Source organism: Sceloporus undulatus, chromosome 7 (genome assembly GCF_019175285.1).
Source record: "Sceloporus undulatus isolate JIND9_A2432 ecotype Alabama chromosome 7, SceUnd_v1.1, whole genome shotgun sequence".
NCBI lineage: Eukaryota > Metazoa > Chordata > Lepidosauria > Squamata > Phrynosomatidae > Sceloporus > Sceloporus undulatus.
In genome coordinates, this window is record NC_056528.1 from 5,793,092 (window position 1) to 5,815,083 (window position 21,992).

The 21,992-nt window shown below is 40.9% G+C and overlaps 1 protein-coding gene across 8 annotated transcripts in view; it reads right to left on the reverse strand.

The window, feature by feature from the left end:
• The window catches only part of NADK (NAD kinase), a 54,435-nt gene that overhangs the window by 26,500 nt on the left and 5,943 nt on the right, over window positions 1-21,992 (reverse strand). For 3 of the 8 annotated variants that reach the window (XM_042480268.1, XM_042480269.1, XM_042480271.1), the window contains 3 exons: window positions 17,042-17,240; window positions 13,576-13,632; window positions 5,966-6,049 (listed from right to left, as the gene is read on the reverse strand). In XM_042480268.1, the coding sequence (XP_042336202.1) occupies window positions 5,966-6,049; window positions 13,576-13,632; window positions 17,042-17,223 (323 nt within the window). In that variant the 5' untranslated portion in view covers window positions 17,224-17,240. Of the gene's footprint in view, window positions 1-1,501; window positions 3,452-5,965; window positions 6,050-13,575; window positions 13,633-14,815; window positions 14,914-17,041; window positions 17,241-21,992 lie in introns of those variants that run through there. The other 5 variants (XM_042480270.1, XM_042480272.1, XM_042480274.1 and 2 more) reach the window with 4 other exon arrangements.

Consider the following 21,992-nt stretch of genomic DNA (forward strand, 5'->3'; position numbering starts at 1 on the left):
AACAGCACCGAAAAATCCAAAATATTACATAATTATGACTCCAAGAGTTTTGATTTTCTCCCCTCCTCCATGCCATGCTCCTTTTTGCTGCAATGTGGGAAGTTCCAAGCGCTGAAACCTATTATAGGTTCCTCTTTCGACACACACAAAAACAAACATAATCAGAAACATCAGGGCTATGTCTACTCTAATGCCAACGTGAAGGCTGTGATCCAATGGATTATTACCTAGGAAACCAGCCTGGGTGGGGGCCCTTCACGTCCTAGGAAAATCCCTTGCTCATTCCAGCACAATCCCTACTGCTCTGTAGCCCCTGGCTGCCCTCTAACTTAATGCAAGGTGCTGGCTCTATCCAGTTCTATTCTAGATGTACGTTACACAAGAAGATCATCAGGAGAAAAAGAGAGCAAGTCGTCTTCTAGGAAAACTGTTAGCCCATGTGGGTCATGTTGTCACAGAGACCTTGGAGGCTTATGAGAAATGCAAGGGTTCCTAAGGAATAGCATTTAAGGAATAGCTAGATAGGATAGCATTTGAGTTCAGTAGCTCTTTAAGAAACTGGGCATTGGCAATGTTTTCTGTTCTGAGTTTGACCCCCTCCAGTTCTATGATCTTGAAATTCTTTGCTCCTTGTATCTTCATAGAGGCATCAAGATCTTTATGAGCTAGAAACAGGATAATTGTTTATGGGGATGGGAGTATAAGAGAAAAGGCAAGTTGTACCTTCCTCCAGTTCATGGAACTATAAATCTGGAAGAGAACTTGGAAGATATTAGTACACTCCTCATTTCCAGATCTACAGTGGAGGATGCAACTATATAGTTGCTATAGTTGTTGTTGTTGTGTGGCATCAAATCATTTCCAGCTTATGGCAACTATAAGGGTTTTTCTCAGTAAGATTTGTTCAGAGGAGGTTTGCCATTGCCTTCCCCTGAGGCTGAGAGCATGCAACTTGCTCAAACTGCATAATGGTCATAGGTGCTGGATAGCAGTGGCACACATGCTTCCAAGCAGCTGTTTAAAGCTATGACACCCTGCTGTCAATGGAACACCCCAAAGAGAGCACTCCTTGCCTTCCACACATTGCATTGATTCTGGGGCAGCACCCCTGGAATGCTACTGCGGTCATGGCTCTATCTTTGTAGTTAACTGCCCTTGAGTCTGTGGCTGGCATCCTTTTAATTGCAGAAAGAAAGAGAGAGGAAAGAAAGGAAGGAAGGAAGACTGAGTCGCATTTTAAAGTGCCTGTAGGAGCTTGCATTGTTGTCATAAAGTAGATTTCTGGTGGAAAACAGCTCTCTTCTTCATACCTGGAACCAGGAAATTATTAGGAATTTTAACATAACCAGCCCAGTCTAAGCTATTATTAGACTCACAGATTATTCCATAACATCATATTCCTTTAAGAAATCCCAAACCACACCTAAGATAACCACAAATTCACTTCCAGTACAGTATATGAGACAGATCAGCTCTATTTGTTTCCTTTCGGACCACTCACCACTTCCAAACAGCGTTGCTGAATGAACGGTCACTAATATGCTGAAGTATCTTCATTGCTTTCTCCGCGGAGTCAGACACACAGTGAACCAAAACCAGAAATGGCCTCAAAACAATATTTTTCAGTCGCTACCTTAGGCAAAACATTGCAGCTGCATGTCAGATAGCCCCTGTTTCGATCTGTTATCAACAAGCACTGCCATGACACGGCCGCTGTTTAAAAGAAGTCCCTAATATTTCCAAACAAAATGGTCCAGAAACAACCAGATCAGAAAAGGGAGGAACATCCACAGCCTATTTGTTAAATATTACTATTGTTCTTCTGGGCCGTTCTCCATAATAGCAGCTTTAAAAGACCTTTAATCAATGCCAGGCATCTTGGTCTGCCGTCATGTAACCAACCGCAGCCATCCAAAGTTTAATCGTGGATTTTGTAAAATTCCTCTTCAAGGAGAGAGCGAATCAAGCACTTTTCAGTTCATTGAACATGCAGCCTTCTCTTACGATGCAGGAAAATAATGTTTGGATGTTCCACGCACTGTATTTTCAGTTTTCATAGAAGAGTTTAACTCTTCTAGGAAATTTAAAAGCTGTTTTTCTGTCCGAGAGTCGAAGGACGTGCCAAACTCGCTGGGTTTTTTGGATGCCGGGTATTGTTTGCTGTCTATCTGGGCAATGAAGGAGCTCTCAGTGTCTCCTGAAAAGCCTCTGGGATGGACTCAGCTCAACATGTTGTCATTATATTGTACAATCCCGGCTCAACCCAGAGGGAGGAGCAGCAGCGGCCGTGGCTCAGCTGCCAAAACCTGATGATAAAAAGGCATGATGTCAGTCCAAAGTTGAATAGCAGCAATCATCCCTTAACCCATAGGTTCCCAGGCTGTGGGAAGGATGGCTCTTCACCTGGAGCAGTGAAATGGGTGATTCACAAGCTTTCCTGTGCAAGAAGTGAACAAACAGGACTTGGGAGGAGAAGCCACTGACTTCCTGCTCTTTGGGTCATAGCTTAAAGCAGCCCTGAAAGCAATGTCCTACTGTCGAACCCATGTCTTGATAGGGCAACCTCTTCTTCTGCCCACTTCCCAGGTGCTTCAGGTGAGCAGTAGTGCTTGTGCCAGAGAGATGTTCTTGCACCCTCGCAAAGCAAAAATGTTATATCATTATCTACAAATCCACACACCGGGCTGCAGGCATACAGAGCATAGACAAACTGTGTGGTCACCCACTAACCGGACAGGTGCCACCTGCCTAGTAGTGTGTTGGTGGTGGAGGGACTGAATAGGAGGTTAACAAGCTTAGAAAGGAAGAGTTAACTGCTTCTTTTGGAATCTCTGCCTCAACGACACTGAAAGGGAACTGGCAGAAGGGAAGTGACCCACAATCACATCCCCTTTTGTTTGGGAAAGTTAAGGAAGTAGACCGAAGCCTACGAAAGTCCATGCTGCCAACTTCTTTATTTCAGTTAGTCTCAAAGGTGCTACACCCAAAAAGGAGGCGATGGTGGGGAGGAGACTTCAACTCTCATAGATTTAGGAGCACAGGTTGCTTCACTCCATCAATACATTGTTTCACAAGCCTCTGCAATGTATCTTGGCATGCATGGTCAAAGGTGGCATTGACCGAATTGCTTAATTTAATTCTGCTACGTTCCTCCTTTCAGCAGGAGGAGGAGGGCTTTCATCTTCTTTAAGCCAATGGAGCCAAAAAATAATATTTCAGATATGAGTATTAATACCAGACCTTCATAGAATTTAATTTCTTCACAGAATCATAGAGATGGAAGGGGCCTCATGGGCCATCAACTCCAACCTCCTGCTCAGCGCAGGATCTCCAGCTAAAGTATCCCCAGTAGTAGGTAGCTCTCCATCCTCTTTTTGAAGATGTCCATCCAGAGAAGGAGACCCCAAAGAGAAAGGAGGCAAGTGATTCCACTGCTGAACTGCCCACATGTCTGTTGTGAAAATGAGAATCAGGGAAAGGACCACATGTGCCTTAAACGTCTTACTGGAAATGTGGGATACAAATGAACAACAAACAATATGTTAACCTTCAAAACGCTTCATCTGTGTACAAAAAACATATCCTGCTGTTACATATTGACTTAGCAGCTGCCAACAATGATCTCTACTGTACACAGCCCATGACAGGGTCCTTAGCTTATTTTAACCCCTGCTCTTAGAGCAAACACCAAAGTAAGGGAAAATTGAAACATTGCTGTTCCAACGTCAAACGTGAAAATAAAAACAGTGATAAACAAATCACCAATTCAATTTAATACAAAGGTCTATATTTTAATGTGAATTATTTGCTACCACAATGGAAACTAACAAAATAATGTTGGAAAAAATATTATGCCATATAACAAAACTTTAAAGCACTAGCTGTCAATCCACTACATTGGAGGGCAAACTTTATATCAGAGGTTCTGCCCCAGTATTTCCATTAGAAGTCGGAGTACCAGCCATAGACACAGAACGGAAGAAGGTACCTCAAAGCGCATCCTCAACATAGGAATTTTAAAATTACTTTTATTAATTTTGTCCGTATTTAATGGCAATAATAAGAACTGCCTCCATCTCAACATTTGGACTTATGGAATGATGTTGTTTTCTGATCTGACACATCTCTTCCACGATATATATTGCATTCATTAATTTTTAATCTTTCTCAATGGATTATGTACAATATTTATTTAAAAAATAATTTGTTTAATTAGAACAGTTTTATTTAAGTAATGTGCTGGCAAGTTCCCATTTGTCATTCTGAATACTGACAAGTGGCAAGCTTTCTCTTGTCCAGTCCAAGAGAAAGTATAAGGTTTCTATTCAGGCAAAACTCCAGGAAAAGCAAGGAAGACTCCTATATAATCTGTTCTAAAATGTTCCCCAGAATTGATGTCAGGGTGACTAGTTTTCTTTTAAACCTATACACTTGAACCATTAAATGGAGCACTTTTACTTATCCTGGCCTGGTAGGGGTGCTATAATCAAGTGAGATGTGGAAGCAACTTCAGGGAGGTAGCATCTGGATCCTGTCCCTCATAGTCGAGAGTACCTTTTCCATCCTAGCTATCTGTCCCATGATACCACTAAATTACAGCTGCCACCATTTCCAGTGGCACAGCTAAGGATGAGCGTTGCAGTCCAGCAAAATCTGGGGAGACCCAAATTTTTCTGCTGCTCCAGATAATAGGACCCAGAGCAATGGATTCAAACTACAGGAAAAGCAATTCCAGGAAGAACATCCTGACAGTAGGAGCTGTTTGACAGTGGAACCCATTCCCTCGGAGAGTGATGGAATCGCCTTCTTTGGAGGTTTTTAAATAGAGGTTGGATGGCCATCTGTCAGGGATGCTTTGACAGTGAATTCCTGCATAGAATCCTAGAGTTGGAAGAGACTACAAGAGCCATCCAGTCCAACCCCCTGCCATGCAGGAACTCTCAATTAAAGCATACCTGACAGATGGCCATCCAGTCTCTGTTTAGAGTCCTCTAAGGAAGGACACTCCACCACAATCTCTGAGGGAGTGTGCTCCACTGTCCAACAGTCCTTACTGTCAGGAAGTTCCTCCTAATGTTGAGGTGGAATCTCTTTTCCTGTAGCTTGCATCCATTGTTCCACATTCTAGTCTCTGGAGCAGCAGGAAAAAAGCTTGCTCCCTCCTCAATATGACATCCCTTCAAATATTTAAACAGGGCTATCATATCACCTCTTAACCTTCTCTTCACCAGGCTAAACATCCCCAGATCCCTAAGGCATGGCAAGGGGTTGGACTGGATGGCCCTTGAGGTCTCTTCCAACTCTATGATTGTGTGACTAAGGGCTGAGACAGGAATATTTTTTCGTAATTTAGGTTAATGTTTACATAATAGGCTGCTATAAAAGTCACACAGCAAATACGGGATGTGCACATACACACAAAATTGAATTTTAAATGACCCCAGACACATGTCTTCTGAAACCATTTGGGAGATAAACAGCCTATATTTAAAGATCATACTACCTTCCTTGGATTCAAAGAGAAGCCCACACTGGAGCATCATTTTCAAACATTACCCATAGAGCACCCTCTAATGCTACAAGCTGTCTTCCATTGACTCAGAACCTGATGGTAAGCAAACCATCCATTTATGGCAATATACCCTGCATAGTGAAATAGAGGTAAGCCCTACTATGTATTGTTGATAAAGCAGTAAAGAATCTATAAACCAAAGAGCTTACTGTAAGTTCCTGTGATAAGAAGTTTTTATGACTCCAAAACAATTAAGAAACAGTTCAAAAGAATAAACACACAGGTTCATCCCATTTCAGAGAATTTCCATAAACAGCCAGGAAGAAATAATGAATGAGTTCAACCAAACAGACTGAAAAGCTTGTGTTATGTATGTATGGGAATGAAGAATTAAGCTTCAATTGCTTAACAGCAGACAATCTGATCAATAGGACTGGAGCCTTTCCTACTTACATGATAGTTTTGGGGTTCTGCAGCATGCAGGCTTTTGGTCCAAATGTGGTCACTGGGCATGGTCCATGCAAGGAGCGCGTCCTCCTGAAAGAGAAGAGATACAGCTTAGTTTCTCCGTTATTTAAGTGTTCTTGGAAATACATTTCTAAATGTATTTTTTAAAAGAAATCCTCAACTTAACTGATCACGACACAAAAAAATCTATATTGCTAAAGTTAGTTTTGTCTTCATAGGGCTATGTTCTGCATATAGTAGCTACATTAAACATTTAAAAATAAAAAAAATAGGGCATTATCTTACTCCAAATCAAACAGTTTTAGATAGATTTACTTTCAGCATGGAGTTAAACATATGAATATATGTAAATTTTATTTTAATTCATGCTACTGGTCTTCCTAACCCAATTTCAGGGTTACTTTAAAAGTGGGCAAAGTTTAATTGAGTCAGATCATTCTTTGTTTTTATTAGAACTTCAAGATCCATGAAGCAGAGCCAGGCAGAAAAGCTCTAACTTGGAACAAGATGTTTTTAAGCACATCCTGATTCTGTTTTCAATAGCAGAACTGAGCTGAAACCATGCTCCTTCCGTACAAAAGTCTACTTTTGGTTTCTCCAAACTTTCTGTATTTCATCAGGGGAAATTCTACTGTTGCTGCTATTAGATAAGGCCCTGCTGTTCTGATCTACTGATAGTTTACCATTGATCTATCTTCTACCGTATTTAACTATACCTAGTCTACTCCAACCGGCAGCGACTTTTCAAGGTTTCTGGCAGATGGTTCCCTCCGTCTTGTCAACAGAAGATAATTTTAAGGGGTAGAAATAGGGCAAGATTGGGGAATATTGGTCCATCCAGATGTTTTGGACTACAACTCCCAGAAGCCAGTGCCAAGAAGGTTGATGGTAAAGGATAATGGGTTTGTAGAGAAAACATCTGGAGGGCTAAAAGTTCCCAAGCCATGCATTGGGGAGTTCAATCCAAGATTACACTGCAAAATCACAAAACACATGTTTACCTATTTCTCTTAATGAATGGAACAGGATAGCAAAATGCCTAACTTTGGCTAGACAGCATTCATAAAATTCACTATCAATACCCATTAGTTTATGTATACAGTTCCAATGACGCAAAGAATGCTACCCACAGTGTTGCGATCTAAAAAGGGTTTGTGCAATGCTTAGGAAAGGAAAGAATCAATAGCAAAAGAAGTTCAGTAGGTCCTTGTTATCTGATGGGACTCAGTTCCAGGACCACTACCACTGTCCCACATGGATACCATCATCTGTGGAAGCACAAATCCCATTATGGTGCAGTGAGTAAAATAGTAAAGTGGCAAAACCAAGATTTGCTTTTGCGATATTTTAAAGAAATATGTGTATGAGGATACATGTTGCAAACCAAAACTGTTCATCACATTCAAAATTCAAGCTTCCAGTTGGGATATTTAACAATTCATAGCCGCAGTTCTGTAAAAATGCATCAGACTCCTTCTGCAACGGTGAATACTCCATAAACCCAGTGATAGGACTGACTCATGCAGGATAACTAACATTACATAAGCTAAACTATATATCTAATGACTAAGAGACACACTTCTATTAGCTATCTTAATATTCTTTTATATTAAATCACAACTTCCTCCCCATCTTCCCTCTCCCTCACACACACACACACCAACACAAGTGTCCTGAATTGTCAAGTATGTCATTAGGGCTTATTACGTATATTTAATGTGATCAGAGTCGTGAATCTTTCTATGTAGTTTTTTTAACCTTGGTCAGGCAACCCACATTCTGTTCTCTTGTCCTGAAAAATGACCCTAAGGTTTGCCCCTTAGAAATATAAAACCAATTTGTGCACAGAATTAAGAGCCAATGACATAGCAGAACTCTGAAATACTGGAAATTTCATTTAGTAATTCCTTTTGAATTGCGGCAGCCACTGCCTTCGGGCATTTTCAAGGTAATACAGTTGGCCTTCCACATCTGTGGCTTTGACTTGTGCAGATTTGATTATTCATGGATTTGACTCTAGAAATATCGAGGTCCTCCAATGGAACTCTGTGGTCAACATCTACCCGAAGTCATGCTGGAGGATCTATATTCCTAGAGAGAGCACTTCTCTAGACATTTGTAGGTCCTCCAGTGCAATTATATGGTCAACTTCTATCAGATGTTGACCAGAGAATTGCCCTGGAGGACCCAGAGAGGTGATCTCTCTGGTTAAAAAAATACCTTTGCGGGTTTTCCACTTTCATGGGAGTTCTGTGCATGTGGGGGGTCCACTGTATTCACAGTAACAAAGCCCCTTTAAAAAAACAAAACCTAACCCAAGCCTCCCACCCCCAAAAAACCCTTAGGAGGCTGAAATTTGCATCCTTTATCACATTCTGTCCTGTGAAGGATTTAGAACATGCACTATAGCCTTGAATAGGAAGAAATCAGATCACTAAGTGGCCCATATCCTGCCCCAAGGGTTTAAGATACTTCTTTTTGAAGCAATGCTCCCAAAGTAGAGCAAGCATTCACTCAGCGCACCACTTGGGCAAGTTTGCTAAATCAATTGGTTCAAGCCTAGAGTCAATCCATTAAGTAGAGAAGAGCAGAACAATCATATGTTGATCAAGATATCCTGGCCAAAATATAGTTCATCGAGTGGCAAAGACTTCCACAGGTGGTGACAACAAACTTCTCCCATGCGCTTGGAGCCAGATGGCAGACTGAAGGACTAGCCATTCAGACCTTTGGGTATGTCTTTCAAATATTTATCAGTCTGAACTCAGTTTCTGAACGTTTACATACCACCAGTAGGACAGAACCTACTTGGGATTCTCCAGTGCCATGCATTAAGGCAGCAAGTTGCACCACATCATAACACTAAAATGCGCCATTAACACAGCTTACAAACACATGTGACTCAGGCAGCTTTCGCAAATAAATCATAAGTTACTAGTCCACAATGTAATAGCCTGCCTCCTCACAGTATACTTACACAACTCAACAACAAACTAAACTGGAAAGTTAATTCTCTCTGCCTCCCATCCCGATGACCTGGAGGCAATTTTTCTTCACCACAGGTGACCAAAGAAGTGATGCAAATAGCTTGAGCCTTGTAATGAACTTGTTATGATAGAGGGAGAGAGAAAATTTGTCTTCTTGTCCATACTAGATGGCAAAAATTAAGCTGCTATATATACTTGACTATATGTCAATCTCATGTATAAGTCGAGGGCAGGTTTTGGTGCCAAAATTACGGTTTTTGATATGAAATGTTGCAAAAAGAGGGGAACATTCTATCATCTATGGTGGGAGTGCATAAAAGCAAAAGAATATTGGACCAAAATTCAATCATCAATATCAGAAATATTAGGAATAGATTTTCCATCTAATCCTCTATTATATATGCTCAACATGACAGGTATTTTAAGTAAAGAAATAGAGAAAAAATATGGTCGTATAATTTTGTATATGGTCACAGTAGCCAGAATGACTTATGCGGTTTATTGGAAGCAAGAAAAAATCCCAACAAAAGAAGAATGGTTGAATAAAGTAGAAGATGCAATGGGGATGGATATATTAACAGCATCCTTAAAGGAATTAAATAAAGAAAAGGTTGAAAAAGAATGGGAATGCTTAAAAAATTATAGGAAAAAACTTATTGGAAGAATGACGGATAATTAGATAGGATATTATTATTAATATACAGAAGTTATAATTGAATAAATAAGGAAAAGAAGATTGCATATACTTTGGGGAAGCCACAATGAAGAAGAAACCCAATAATACAAGGAATTGCATGTTCTGTGTGTTTGTTTATGTTGCATGTTAACAGTCTATATGTGTGTGTATATGTAAATATGTATATATATGTATGTATAAAAATAAAATAAATAGATAGTTACTGTGGGAAAAAAAATTACGGTTTTTGATATGACCCATGGATAAATCAAGGGTTAAATGTAGGGGCATGAAACAAAGGATCGAAAGCAGTGGTTCCCAAACTTTGGTTGTCCAGATGTTTTGGACCACAGTTCTCAGAATTCCAAATTGGCTGCGACATCTGGGAATTCAAGTTCAAAACATCTGGAGGACCAAAGTTTGGGAACCACTGATCTAAAGGATGAAACAAAGGGAAACAATGCCAAACAACTTACAAAATTCCAACAGGCAGAAACTGTTTGGGCTCATACTAAAGGCTGGAAGAGAGAAAAGCGGGTCAGTGCTTCCAGGACAGATGACCCTCTTGGCTTTCACCAGGGGTTGGTTGCTTTTTTAGGAGGAGTTAAAGTCCAGTACTTACATTGACCTGGGGATAAGTCAATTTAGTGTTTTTGCGTCCCTGTCTTTCAAGGGACAAGTTTGATTCTCAGGATGCTCCATCCCACATCTGGCCTTTGTGCAGTATCACTGTATAAGTTGTTATATGATAAGGATATATTATAGCAACTAGGGGAGGTAATTCTTTTTAAATCATTCATGGAAGCAATACCATAACCATTCTAGTCGTTTCCTGATCAAGATAATCGGGGATTATCCCTTCAGTAACGTGATGACACAGTTATGACTATAAATACTTACATTGCCATCATCAGTACTAGTACTGTGAGAGTGACTAAACCCTCTTAGGAGCTTTAAAAACTCCAAACTGAGACATCTCTCTCCTTGAGGTTTACAGAACTAAGAAACTAGTAGGAACAAAGGAATTCTTGGATTAAAAGGACTGCATGAAATGAAAAAAATATATCAAGGAGACATGAGTCCCAAGAGCAATTATCTGTACATCTTGCTTTCTTTGGCACAAACTCTTAGGTATGCCATAAGGCAGTGCTGGTCAAAGTCCCTAAGCCTCTGACTGCTGGTCCCTGGCAAGTTTCTAGAAGAGAAAGAAACAATTGTACCCAATGGGCACAATGATGGTGCTGGTGCCTCACATTAGATATCTTAAGGATTACTGCAATAAGGAACATCTACCTGTTGTGGAACTAGTCCATTAATTTTCCAACAAGGTGGGCAACCTGTTGCTCTCAGCCTAATGTCAAAAACAATTGGTTCAACTTATTATTAGCAATTGGTTCAAGTTTAACTTCAGTGGTTTTGACTTCTGCTATTTTCTATATTCTGCTTCTTTCTGCAATTTATTATATAGTTATTATTTTTCTTTTTAAAGAACAGATTATGCTAGTCCTTTAAGAAACCACTTAGCTATGAGGTTCAAAAAAGCACACCAGGAGATGATGGAGATAAATGCATCAGTGGAACAGATTGATACCAAGGAGAATCCAAAGGCAGGTGTACACACAGAGATCTCAAATGCTTTGGTACTGGTGTGGGGGAACACAGCTAAGGAACATACCCCTGGTGATGGTATCAATGATGGGATAATGGTGAGTATGAATGATAGTACCTGGGAGGTTCCCTCCATAAGTGCTCATGACAGTACCAGTCAATGCAGAAGACAGATGTGTATGGTGCATCCTCTCACTACCAATAGTTCCTGTATGATGGCTGTGAGGATGCAAGAGCACTCCCTATGGACAGGGGACCTCTCCCAACTTGACACAGGCAGCGGTCTATACCTGGGTGAGTTGCAATGTACAGGAGAGACTTCAGTACAGGAATCTGGCATATTATGTTCCAGAGAAAGAGTCACTTCATGGACCAGCGGAGATACAGACTGGTACTGAAGGCAGTATCGATACTGAGGGCACTTCAGGAGGTGCAGCAGCTGCCAATACCAAAGGAGTCAATCCTGATGAATATAGAACAACTGGTACGGCAATGTTTAGAATCTTTAGTGTGCTTTTACTCCTTCAGTGCAGCAGCATCCTTGTCCTATGGCCCTTGTGGTCTCTTCCAACTCTATGATTTTATGATTCAATCAACCCCCTGTAGAGGCCAGTTGCTTATGGCCAGACTTGTGAGCTAGTTCTTGCACCTGTATCATTCCTGATTAATTCTAAAAGATACATATATAGCTAAATGTTTATGTAAGACTATGTATAGCATCTGATTTAATATGATGGGATTTGCTTCTGAGTAAACACACACCAGAGCAAGCTGCTAGTTCACAAAAGAGAAAATCAACTCTCCTGAATCAATGCTCCTTAATTTACTTCAGCCTCATATTTAAGCACGAGCCTGACAGCCGAAGGTAACAAGAAAGTCCACATTTTGCAAGATGTCAGCTGACAAGATTATACTATAATGCCAAGGTTAATCTTGAATGTTGCAAGGTAGCTAAACTGGTCTGATGGAGAGAAATTAACTTTTCTTTGCCTATGGCCTGCTTCCACAGGCACAACGACAAGACAGCAGAAGTATAGGCTGTGATCCTGAACACCCTTAATGGGGAATAACTGTCCCTGAACTCCATGAGACTACTCTTCTGGGTAAATACAGGAAGCCCTCTTCTGCAGTGGCACCTTAGTTGTCGAATTCCCTCCCTCAAGAGGCCCGACTGGTGTCAATGTTAGAATCATTTTGGCATCAAATTAAAACCTGGCTCTTTATTACTGATTTTATCCAGGCTCTATGTTTGATATGGGAGGCCCTACCAGTGGTTATTATACCACTGCCAGCATAGCTCACAACATCATTAGGGTACGCAAGCCTCTCCCCCACGACAAGGGGGCGTCAATGGAGAGGTATATAGTGCATTCAGAAGGCTTCATAAAAGAGTCTGGAGTAACAAACACTTGAGGCGAAGCACAAAAATCAGTGTGCATAGAACCACTGTGCTGTCTATTCTCCTCTATGGGTCTGAAACATGGGTCACCTATCGCCAACACCTACGACTCCTCGAACGCTTTCATCAGCGTTGTTTACGCACAATTCTAAACATACACTGGACTGACTATGTGACAAATGTTGCTGTCCTTGAGCAAGCAGGGATCACCAGCATTGAAGCCATGCTATTAAGGCCATGCGCTGGGCAGGACACGTTTCTAGGATGAAGGACCATCGCCTCCCCAAAATAGTATTCTACGGTGAACTCGAGCGTAAGAGGGGCGCCCCAAAGAAGAGATACAAGGACTCCCTGAAACAACATCTCAGGCTTGGCCAAATTGGTCACCAACAACGGTCCGCCCTGGCCTCGCATCAGGAGGCATGGAGACGCACTATCCATGATGCTGCAGCCTTTTTTGAAATCTCACGCCGAACGAGTCTCGAAGAGAAACGACAATGCAGAAAGAACCACAACCCAGAAACCTCACCCAAGGAGACTTTCTGCTGTGCTTTCTGCAACCGGACTTGTTTATCTCGGATTGGCCTTATTAGTTATCAACGCGCTTCGTTCGTGAAGTAAAGCCAGAGAGAGAGAGAGAGAGAGAGAGAGAGAGAGAGAGATGTTTGATAGTTACATTGTTTATCTAGTTTTAAACTGTCTGTTTTTAAATGGAAAAACTACTTAATTTATTTTAATGTTTTTAAACATTTGTAATTATTTATTGTTTTAAGTTGACTCTATTCTAAGTTGCCCTGAGGTTTGCAGGTAAAGGCCGTCGGGACATACATATTTTTATAGATAAAGAAATCTGTCTCTTGCCCTGCTACGGTCCCAGCTGCACCCTGAGATTTCAACATCCCCTTTCACTTGCTTTCAGACTCACCCACTTTCTCCTATCACTGTTCCTTTCTCTCTCCTTTTCAAGAGGTTGCAAGGAAAGCTGTGGGTAAAGAGAAGTGGGAAGGGGAAGACCTCACTTTGAGATCATGGCAACCAGGCATTAACTTCTACATTAAAAATCATCAGCCTAATTACATTACTTGAAATTATTATTATTATTATTAGTTATTATCCTTCTGGGTCAAAAGGGAGAGGGAAACAGAGGAAAACCAAAGAGAAAAAGCAGGTAGTAAAAAAAAAGAGTGTTTGTACAAACAGGTACAAACAGACAGGCCAAAATAAAGCTGCTTTGGGTCACTTTGGAGGTATGTTGTTTAAACGACACATGCATCTTGAGAGGTGAGAAGCTGTACCAATAAAAATAATAAAATAAAAAAATAAATTTTTTATTTATATCCCGCCCTTCTTAAAATCAGGGCGGCTTACAACAAGATTAAAATACAATCATATAAAACACATAACCAAGAAGAGTTAAAAAACATATACAACAGTCATGAAAACAACCAAAGCTGTATTCCAGTCCTTAGGACTGGAGCGTGTCTTTGGCACGGCTTCTGGCCTCATAGGATGCATGCATCATTTAAACAGCATGCCACCAAAGTGACCCAAAGTAGCCTGTCTGTTCCAGCCCTATATATATATACTGAGAATGAGCTGGGGACAGAGAGGGGCCAGAAACTCAGAGCTGGAAATATGACTTTTTTAGGCTACAATTCTCAGAAAGTCATAGTCAACTCCATGCCCTGGAGCAGTTTTTAACACCACAAAGGGCTCCGGTGGAAGAGGAAGCAGGTTCCATTTCTGCTGGTGTTGGATATCAAAGTATAATATTGGATCTTGGCCACCAGAAGTAACTTTCAAAGATCTGCAGAATCAGAGAGAAAAGGGACACTTCCACCTCTTTTAGCTCTGACCCTGCTCTCTGTCAGCAGGAGGTTATCCACCCAGCAAGGGTTGCATTCAAGGAAAAGCAGTCTGACAGTGAGGGAAAAAAGAAAAGAATTCCCACCCCTGTTTTAAAGTATGTTAAGAAAATATGACAAAGGGAGAAAGAGAAAGAGAATAAGAGCAAGAGAAACAGGAGACAGGAGAAGTGTGGCTCTCCTAAAAAGAGGCAGATGACCCACTGTAGACTGTGCTAAAAGACAGTTCTAGGCTTCAGAATATCTGTTTGAGAAGATCCAGATTTCAATTTGCTTCCACTCTAAAGAAGATGAGTTTACCTGCAAAGCCGTAGCCGTTCCATACTCTTAAGCTGTTCAGAGGCAACATCTAGGTTAGCAGTGAAGCAATGCCTTCGTTCTGGAAAGGGCACTGAAGTGTTAAACCCACAATCCTGGCACACATGACTATCAGCGCCACTACCCATTTGATAAACATTCACTGCCATTAAGCTTCCAATTCAAACACAAAAAGGAGAGCACTCCTGTTATGAAGCAACCAGCTCTACAAAGAGTTACCTTTGTACCATCATTAGTCACCATGCGGCTGAAACCACAACAGGTATTTCAAGCCACCTCTGTTGGTTTTATTTACTGGGTGAGACACACTGATATAAAAGATGCATAATAAAGCCTAAGAACATAACTGCACTTGCTTAAACTCATCCCTGGTATCCCATGTCTCTCTTTCCTTCAATCACCTCTCAAAATATGGATTGAAAACTTGTCAAGACATACACTTTGTACATCAATACTTCTTAAAAGATTTCTTACCTACCTCTCCCACAGGCTCAAGACAGGTTACAACATACATTAAAACACATAAAATCAATTTAGCATATTTGTCCACCAAAGGACATGATCATCTGGGGCAGATTGTACAGGAGGCGACAATCCTATAGGTAACCTGGACCCTAACCATGTAGTGCTTTAAATGTAATAACCAACACTGTGTACTTTGCCCAGAAGGTAACTGGCAGCCAGTGAAGTGATTTTCATATTAGTGTGAGAGAATCACTCCAAGATGTACCAACAATCAACCTGGCTGTGGTGTTTTGAACTAAGTGAATTTTCTGAACTTGGTACAAAGGAAGGCCAATATAGAGTACACTGCAAATGGCAGCCTTGAGGTGACCAATGTACACACTATCATCTTTAGGTCCTCCAGCTCTAAGAAGGGCCACAGTTGGCATATCAGCTGACGTTCATAACAGGCACTCCTGACCATCACATGTATCTGGGCTGACATTCAGAAAGATGGATCCAGGAGTACATCCAAGCTGGAAATAGTCTTTTAGGGGTAGTGTAACCCAATCCATAACTGGTTGACTCACCTCCAACCCCAGAATAGGACTCTTAATAGTAAGCACCTCTGTCTTGTCTGGATTCTGTTTCAATGTTTTTTCTTCATCCTTACTTCCAGGCATTCATTCAGAGAAGACACACTATCCATACCTGTAGGTATATTTTTGAAGGTACGGAGAACTATACTTGGGTGTCATCAGTGTAATGATAGCATCCTGCTCCATGCCTCTGGATGATCTCTCCCGGTATTTTCATATAGATGTTACAAAGCACTGGGGATAGAATGGCACCTTATGGCATGCCATATAACAACTCCTTTTTTGAGGAGCAACTATCCCCAAGCACCACCATTTTGAACCTGCCAGAGAGGCAAGACTGGAACCACAATACACAATAAAGACCAATTCCTCACCAACAAAAACTGAATCCTGCACACCAAAAAGGTAACAGAATTCAAGTTACTTTGCAAGATTTGTTTCTTGTATCACCACACAAAATTTATTATCCTTCTCTAGTCAAGAAAAAAGTAAAGGAAGTATACAGATGCTATCAAAAGATCATTCTCTGATCTCTACAGATGTCATTTGGTGGCCCCTTTTGCCTTCTATGACTTCATCCCATACTGCCATGGCACTCCAAAGTCTGTCCAAAGTCAAGTGTATACAGAAGAATTGCTCTTCAGACTTTAGCAAGACTATTGCTAGGGCCCTTTGTCTTATTGTCCAGCAATTTAATAAGATGATAACAGCCAGAGGCTAAGGTTTAACTAGTAGGAGGTATCTACAAGTTGGGACCATTCCTTCCTAGCCTAATTACCTGAGATATGAAATAGCCTTGAAGCCATGCACACACCTTCTTCACAGAAGAAAACAAGCCAGGAAATTATTAACTAGTTACTCTTTCTTGCTTTGTCCAAGGAAGGAAACTCTGGTTGACAGTTTTCAAACTAGCCAGGATATTACACCAAATAAAACCATGGTTAATATATTGACCTGTTCTGAAACTGTTACCGAGAGTTTCCTGGTGTGGATTAAATAAGAAACTATAATTGGTGGAGTGCTTTGGGATATGTTTATTTGCTTGATATGAAGATTAGTATGAAACCTCAATGCTTATCAATATGTTGGGTTATTGTACCAAAATATGACTGTCTGAACTCAGACATCAAATTAAATTATTCATAACCATGCCTTTAGTTCATACCTGAATTCTCTGGTGCTGCCCTGGGCTGGAGAAGCAGATAAACTGCGTGTCTTCGAGCGGCTCCGCATGGAGCTGGCACAACTGCGATCATCATCAGCACAGCATGTGGAACATTGGTAGCAGGTCGATTCTGAGCTTAGGTCATCTCCAGCGGGGCCAAAAATGTCTGGATCCATCTCCATCCTGGAAAAACAGCTTCCTTGGAAAGAAAGGAAAAGGGAAGTTTAAATTTTAAAACCACAGAGGTGCTCTGTTGGATAACAGTCAAGGTTTATCTAGCCAAGCATTTCATTAGAGAGAGATGGGACGAACTTCTCTCAGGAAGGAGTTCTAAATTGTGGGTAAAACCACTGAAAAGGCCCTCTCCCTAATCCCAACTAAGTATCTGGGAATGTTGAAAAGCAAGGCAAAACATTGGGAGGTGTTCCCTGTTTTCCTCTAGCTCCTACTACGGTACTTCCATTGAGGTGTACATATTATACCACTAATAAATAAACCCATTATATTAGAAGAACATAAGTCAGCCTTCCCCAATGTGGTAACTTCCAGATTTGGTGGAGTATAACTTCAAGTTTCTAGTGGGCAAGCAGTTAGGTAATGAGTTGAGACTCCAGATTGTGGAATGCTGTTTTAAGGGGATAGATCTATGCATGTACACTCCTTTGCTTTCAGAATAAGATCAGAATAGGGCAAGATATACACTTCATCCTGCATAGGTCCAGCAGGCCACGAAAGGTCCTCTCTTCATTCCAAATGGCACTGCTGTGCTCTTGAAGGGAGAGAAGACCTGGCAGACACAGCTCTATCACACATTGATCCGTCACAGTTGATAAAAGGCTCTCCATTCATCCCAACTGCCACAGCTGTGGCCTGAGAGCAAAGAACTGGCAGTATCTGCAGGACTTGAGTCTGTCCTCCACTGCCATCCCCTTTTCGTTATGGGTCCTGTCTTATTTAGACTGTAATCCTCAGGGCAGGGAACTGTAAAATTAACAATGTGCAAACCACTCTGGGAGTCACTGCATGAAGAGTGGGATATAAAAATTCTAAATAAAGAAATAAATATGAAAATTCAGAGTGCATATTTTATAAATTCCTTGAATATTTAAACATCAAAGTTCCCTCTATCCCATCCTCAGCCAAGCAAGTTTCTAGGAGTTTCCAGAGGGTAAACCATTTTAATCTGTTGCAACAAAACCTAGGAAGCATCTTGTGGTCTCCTTAAAGCATGGCATAACTGGACTAGAATCACAGAATCATAAAGGTGGAAGAGACCACAAAGGCCATCCAGTGGCCCACTGGCATGCAAGAAGATACCATCAAAGCACTCCTGACAGACGGCCATCCAACCTCTGTTTAAAACCTCCAAAGGAGGAGACTTGATCGCACTCCAAGGAAACATCTTCCACTGTCAAACAGCTATTACCGTCAGAATTTATTTTCCTGTAGCTTGAATCCATTGCTCTGAGTCCTAGTGTCTGGAGCAGAAGAAAGCAAGCTTGCTCTTTCCTCAATATGACAGCCCTTCAAATATTTAGACATAGCTATCATGTCACCCCTTAACCTTCCCTTCTCCAGGCTAAACATACCTAGCTCCCTAAGTCTCTCTTTGTAGGGCATGGTTTTCAGACCCTTCACCATGCAGTCAAAGACCTATAGTCTATAAAGCACAGGCTGTTACCCATCCTATGTTTGCAATGTGATTCACAGTGCCTTTCTGTTTCCTGAACAGACGTTCTCTGAACAGACTCACTATTGTGCATACCCAAGGGTACCAAACCAACAGTGGCATTAAGAACTGAATGCAGGTATCTCAGACCGCCCCCTGAAATAAATGAGTAGAAGAAGGAGCTGCTATAATCCAATGCTCCTCTCCCCTCTGCATTTCCATGGTTAAGTACAGGAGTCTGAGTGGCTATAGCACAGCCAAGTCTTTGGTGCTGGAGAGAAATGTGTTTTTAGCTCTGGAGCTGTTGGATCAGCTCCATTCCTGAAACACATCCCTCGTCGCACCCAAACTCAGTACATTTCTATTCAATATTTATATATAGCCAAACACACACTACAGTTTTTACCAGGTAATGGTAAAAACACTGGTCAACTCAAACTTTGGTGGTAGGACGAGAGATAATCCAGTATTATCTATTTTGAACTCACAGGCATTTCCTGGCTAGATCAACCAGGGGATTATTTTTAATTCCCAAGGAATCAAACAAGTGGCTTTTTTACAAATCGAAGTAACAGCTCCTTTGTTGAGAGGAAGAAGGAACTAACAACGTCTGCTTGCTTGGGATTTCCCTTTTGACTAGCAGCCATTTCATTTCAGGGGGAAACTCGATGCAACAGGTGCTGCAGCCACATTTAGGCATTTATTATCTTAATTCACAGACAATGCTTATAGAGTAGAATTTGCTTTTGACATAAAAGGGCAGAAACTTGCTCCAATTTATGACACAGCCGGTTGCAGAGCAAAATATTACCTGCACCAAAAATTTGTGGTTAAAAAGGCAAGGGAAGCTTTAGTTCCCCTCAACCTTCTGCACTTTTTATTCTAAGACTCAGAGATCCCCACTTTATACATGAAGGGAGCATAAAACATGAACAGTCAGCTATCCTTCCAAATCAATCTACATCCATCTAGGGGTGAGTCTGGTATATTAACCTTCCAAACTAAAGGTTGAAAGCCTGGTAATTTTGGCTTGTTGTTGTTGTTGTTGCTGGCGAGAACAGAAAGGAAGGATTATGTAATCCACCCTGGGTTCCTTGAAGGAAGGATAAAAATAGAGGCTAGCATCCTATTGAGAAGTTATGCCATCATAAAGTGACTTATGATGCCACAAGGTTGAATTGTGTCATTGCACAACATACATATTTGCCGGAGGGGAGGGGAGACGTAGCACCAGGTTCATTGTGTAAGCTAACCCTGCAGTGTGGCCATTGGCAATGGTCCGGATGTGCAAAGCTGGCTCCCATCACATGGCAGGATGTCTTGTACTCATAAGCCACAGGAGACCCAGTTGCACAATGAGGCATCATGCATGGTGCCTGATGCTCATTGTCACAATCCATTAGAAGGGTTGAATAACGTGTCAAGAGACATAGCAATGTTATCATAAAAGTTATGTGTCCTGAAGATGATATCAGGAAAAAGAATGAAAGAAGAAAGTCATGAGGAAGAAGATGATGAAGGAAAGAAGTCTGCAAGAGGATAACACAGAGCAAGGACAAAGAATTAAGAAAGACAGAAGGGACTGAGTCCCAGTCCTGGGAAAAGAGCAGGATACAAATAAATATAATAAATAACTATAATAAATAAATACAAGAGAGGTTATAGACAAAGAGGAGAGATTTATTGTAATGTTTATTTGATGTACAGTAGATAATGTCTTAATAATGTCTTAGGATAAATGAGGTGGTGTTAATGTGGAGATGTTTAGGAATGTATGTTTGAACATGTATGTATGAATGTAAATGAATGAATTCAGGCTTCAGACAGGTGAACCTTTTCAATGAGCAACACATTTTGTGTATGATTCAGGTCCTCATATGTCTGGCCATCTGATACAATAAAGTGGAGTATCAATGGAGTGGAGTACCACCATCATAAAGTGTCATGTGGATTGTTTGAAATATCTCTGACTCACATTTGTTCATGTCATCATTAATCGGCCAGAAATGCCTAGATCATCCCATGTCAGCCTATAAATTACACTACGAAGACTTCACTATTGTTCTTACACAAGAGGACACTGATGCATTTAGAACAGAGAACAAGCAGGCACTTTGTCTCACCCTTATTCTCTTTGCAAATTGATTTATTTTATTAAAATGAAATGTTTTATTTCGCATTTTATAGGAACAGTAAGGCATGGGAAGACATTCATTCCTAATGGTTTGTCTAACCATTTCTCTCTCCAGAACGCAGAAGACAACGCAAATGCTAGCTAAAACACGTTTTAAAACATGTTATTTTGTGTAGATTTCTCTCTACTGTAGACAAATTATTTCAAAGGGCTTTAAAAACTCTGCCATACTTCCATAGACTCATAGAGTTGGAAGAGACCCCAAGGGCTATCCAGTCCAGCCCCATTCTGCCATGCAGGAACTCTCCATCAAAGCATCCTCGACAGTCAGATGGCCATCCAGCCTCTGTTTAAAGACCTCCAAAGAAGGAGACTCTACCATACTCTGAGGAAGTGTCTTCCACTTTCAAATAAGTCTTACTGTCAGTATGGTCTTATTAATGTTGAGCTGGAATCTTTTTTCCTGTAGCTTGCATCCGGGTCCTATTCTCTGAAGCAGCAGAAAACAAGCTTTCTTCATCCTCAATATGACACCTCTTCAAATACTTAAACTTATCATATCATCTCCTAACCTTAACCCTATGAGCATTTGCTTTCCCTTATGGACTAGTATTACCATATGTGAAGTCAAAGGCTTTCATGGCCGGCATCCATAGTTTTTCCATTCACTATAAGCTTGTGGTTCAGCCACTATAGGTTCGATTTTAAGTAAAATTAAAACCAAAATACTGTTATCATGTAGTTCTGTTTCGATAGGCCAATCTAGTCTGGCAGACCCAAATCCATCTGCTGTATTTACTGATGAATTTGCTGTTAGTATAAAATGAAAAGCACAGGTGAAAAAATGAAGCACTTCAAACTTTCACCAGTTACGCAACTTTTTAGTTACCGAGAAGTGAGAAATTGGCAAACTTCTTTGTCAAAAGGCCAGAATACACAAGACTCTTTCCTTCCTCAAATGAGAGAGGAATTCCCATCATGTACTCCTGCCACTATTTTGTAATTGACTTTCTTAGCACTATGCAGAAACTCAAGGTGGCCATCAAAATTAAAGCATACTTCCAAAATGAGCAACTGAAGTTTTATGACTTTGAGGAGACAGAACAGGGCAATAGAGTTAGGGTTGAACCTGAACCAGTAGAGCAACG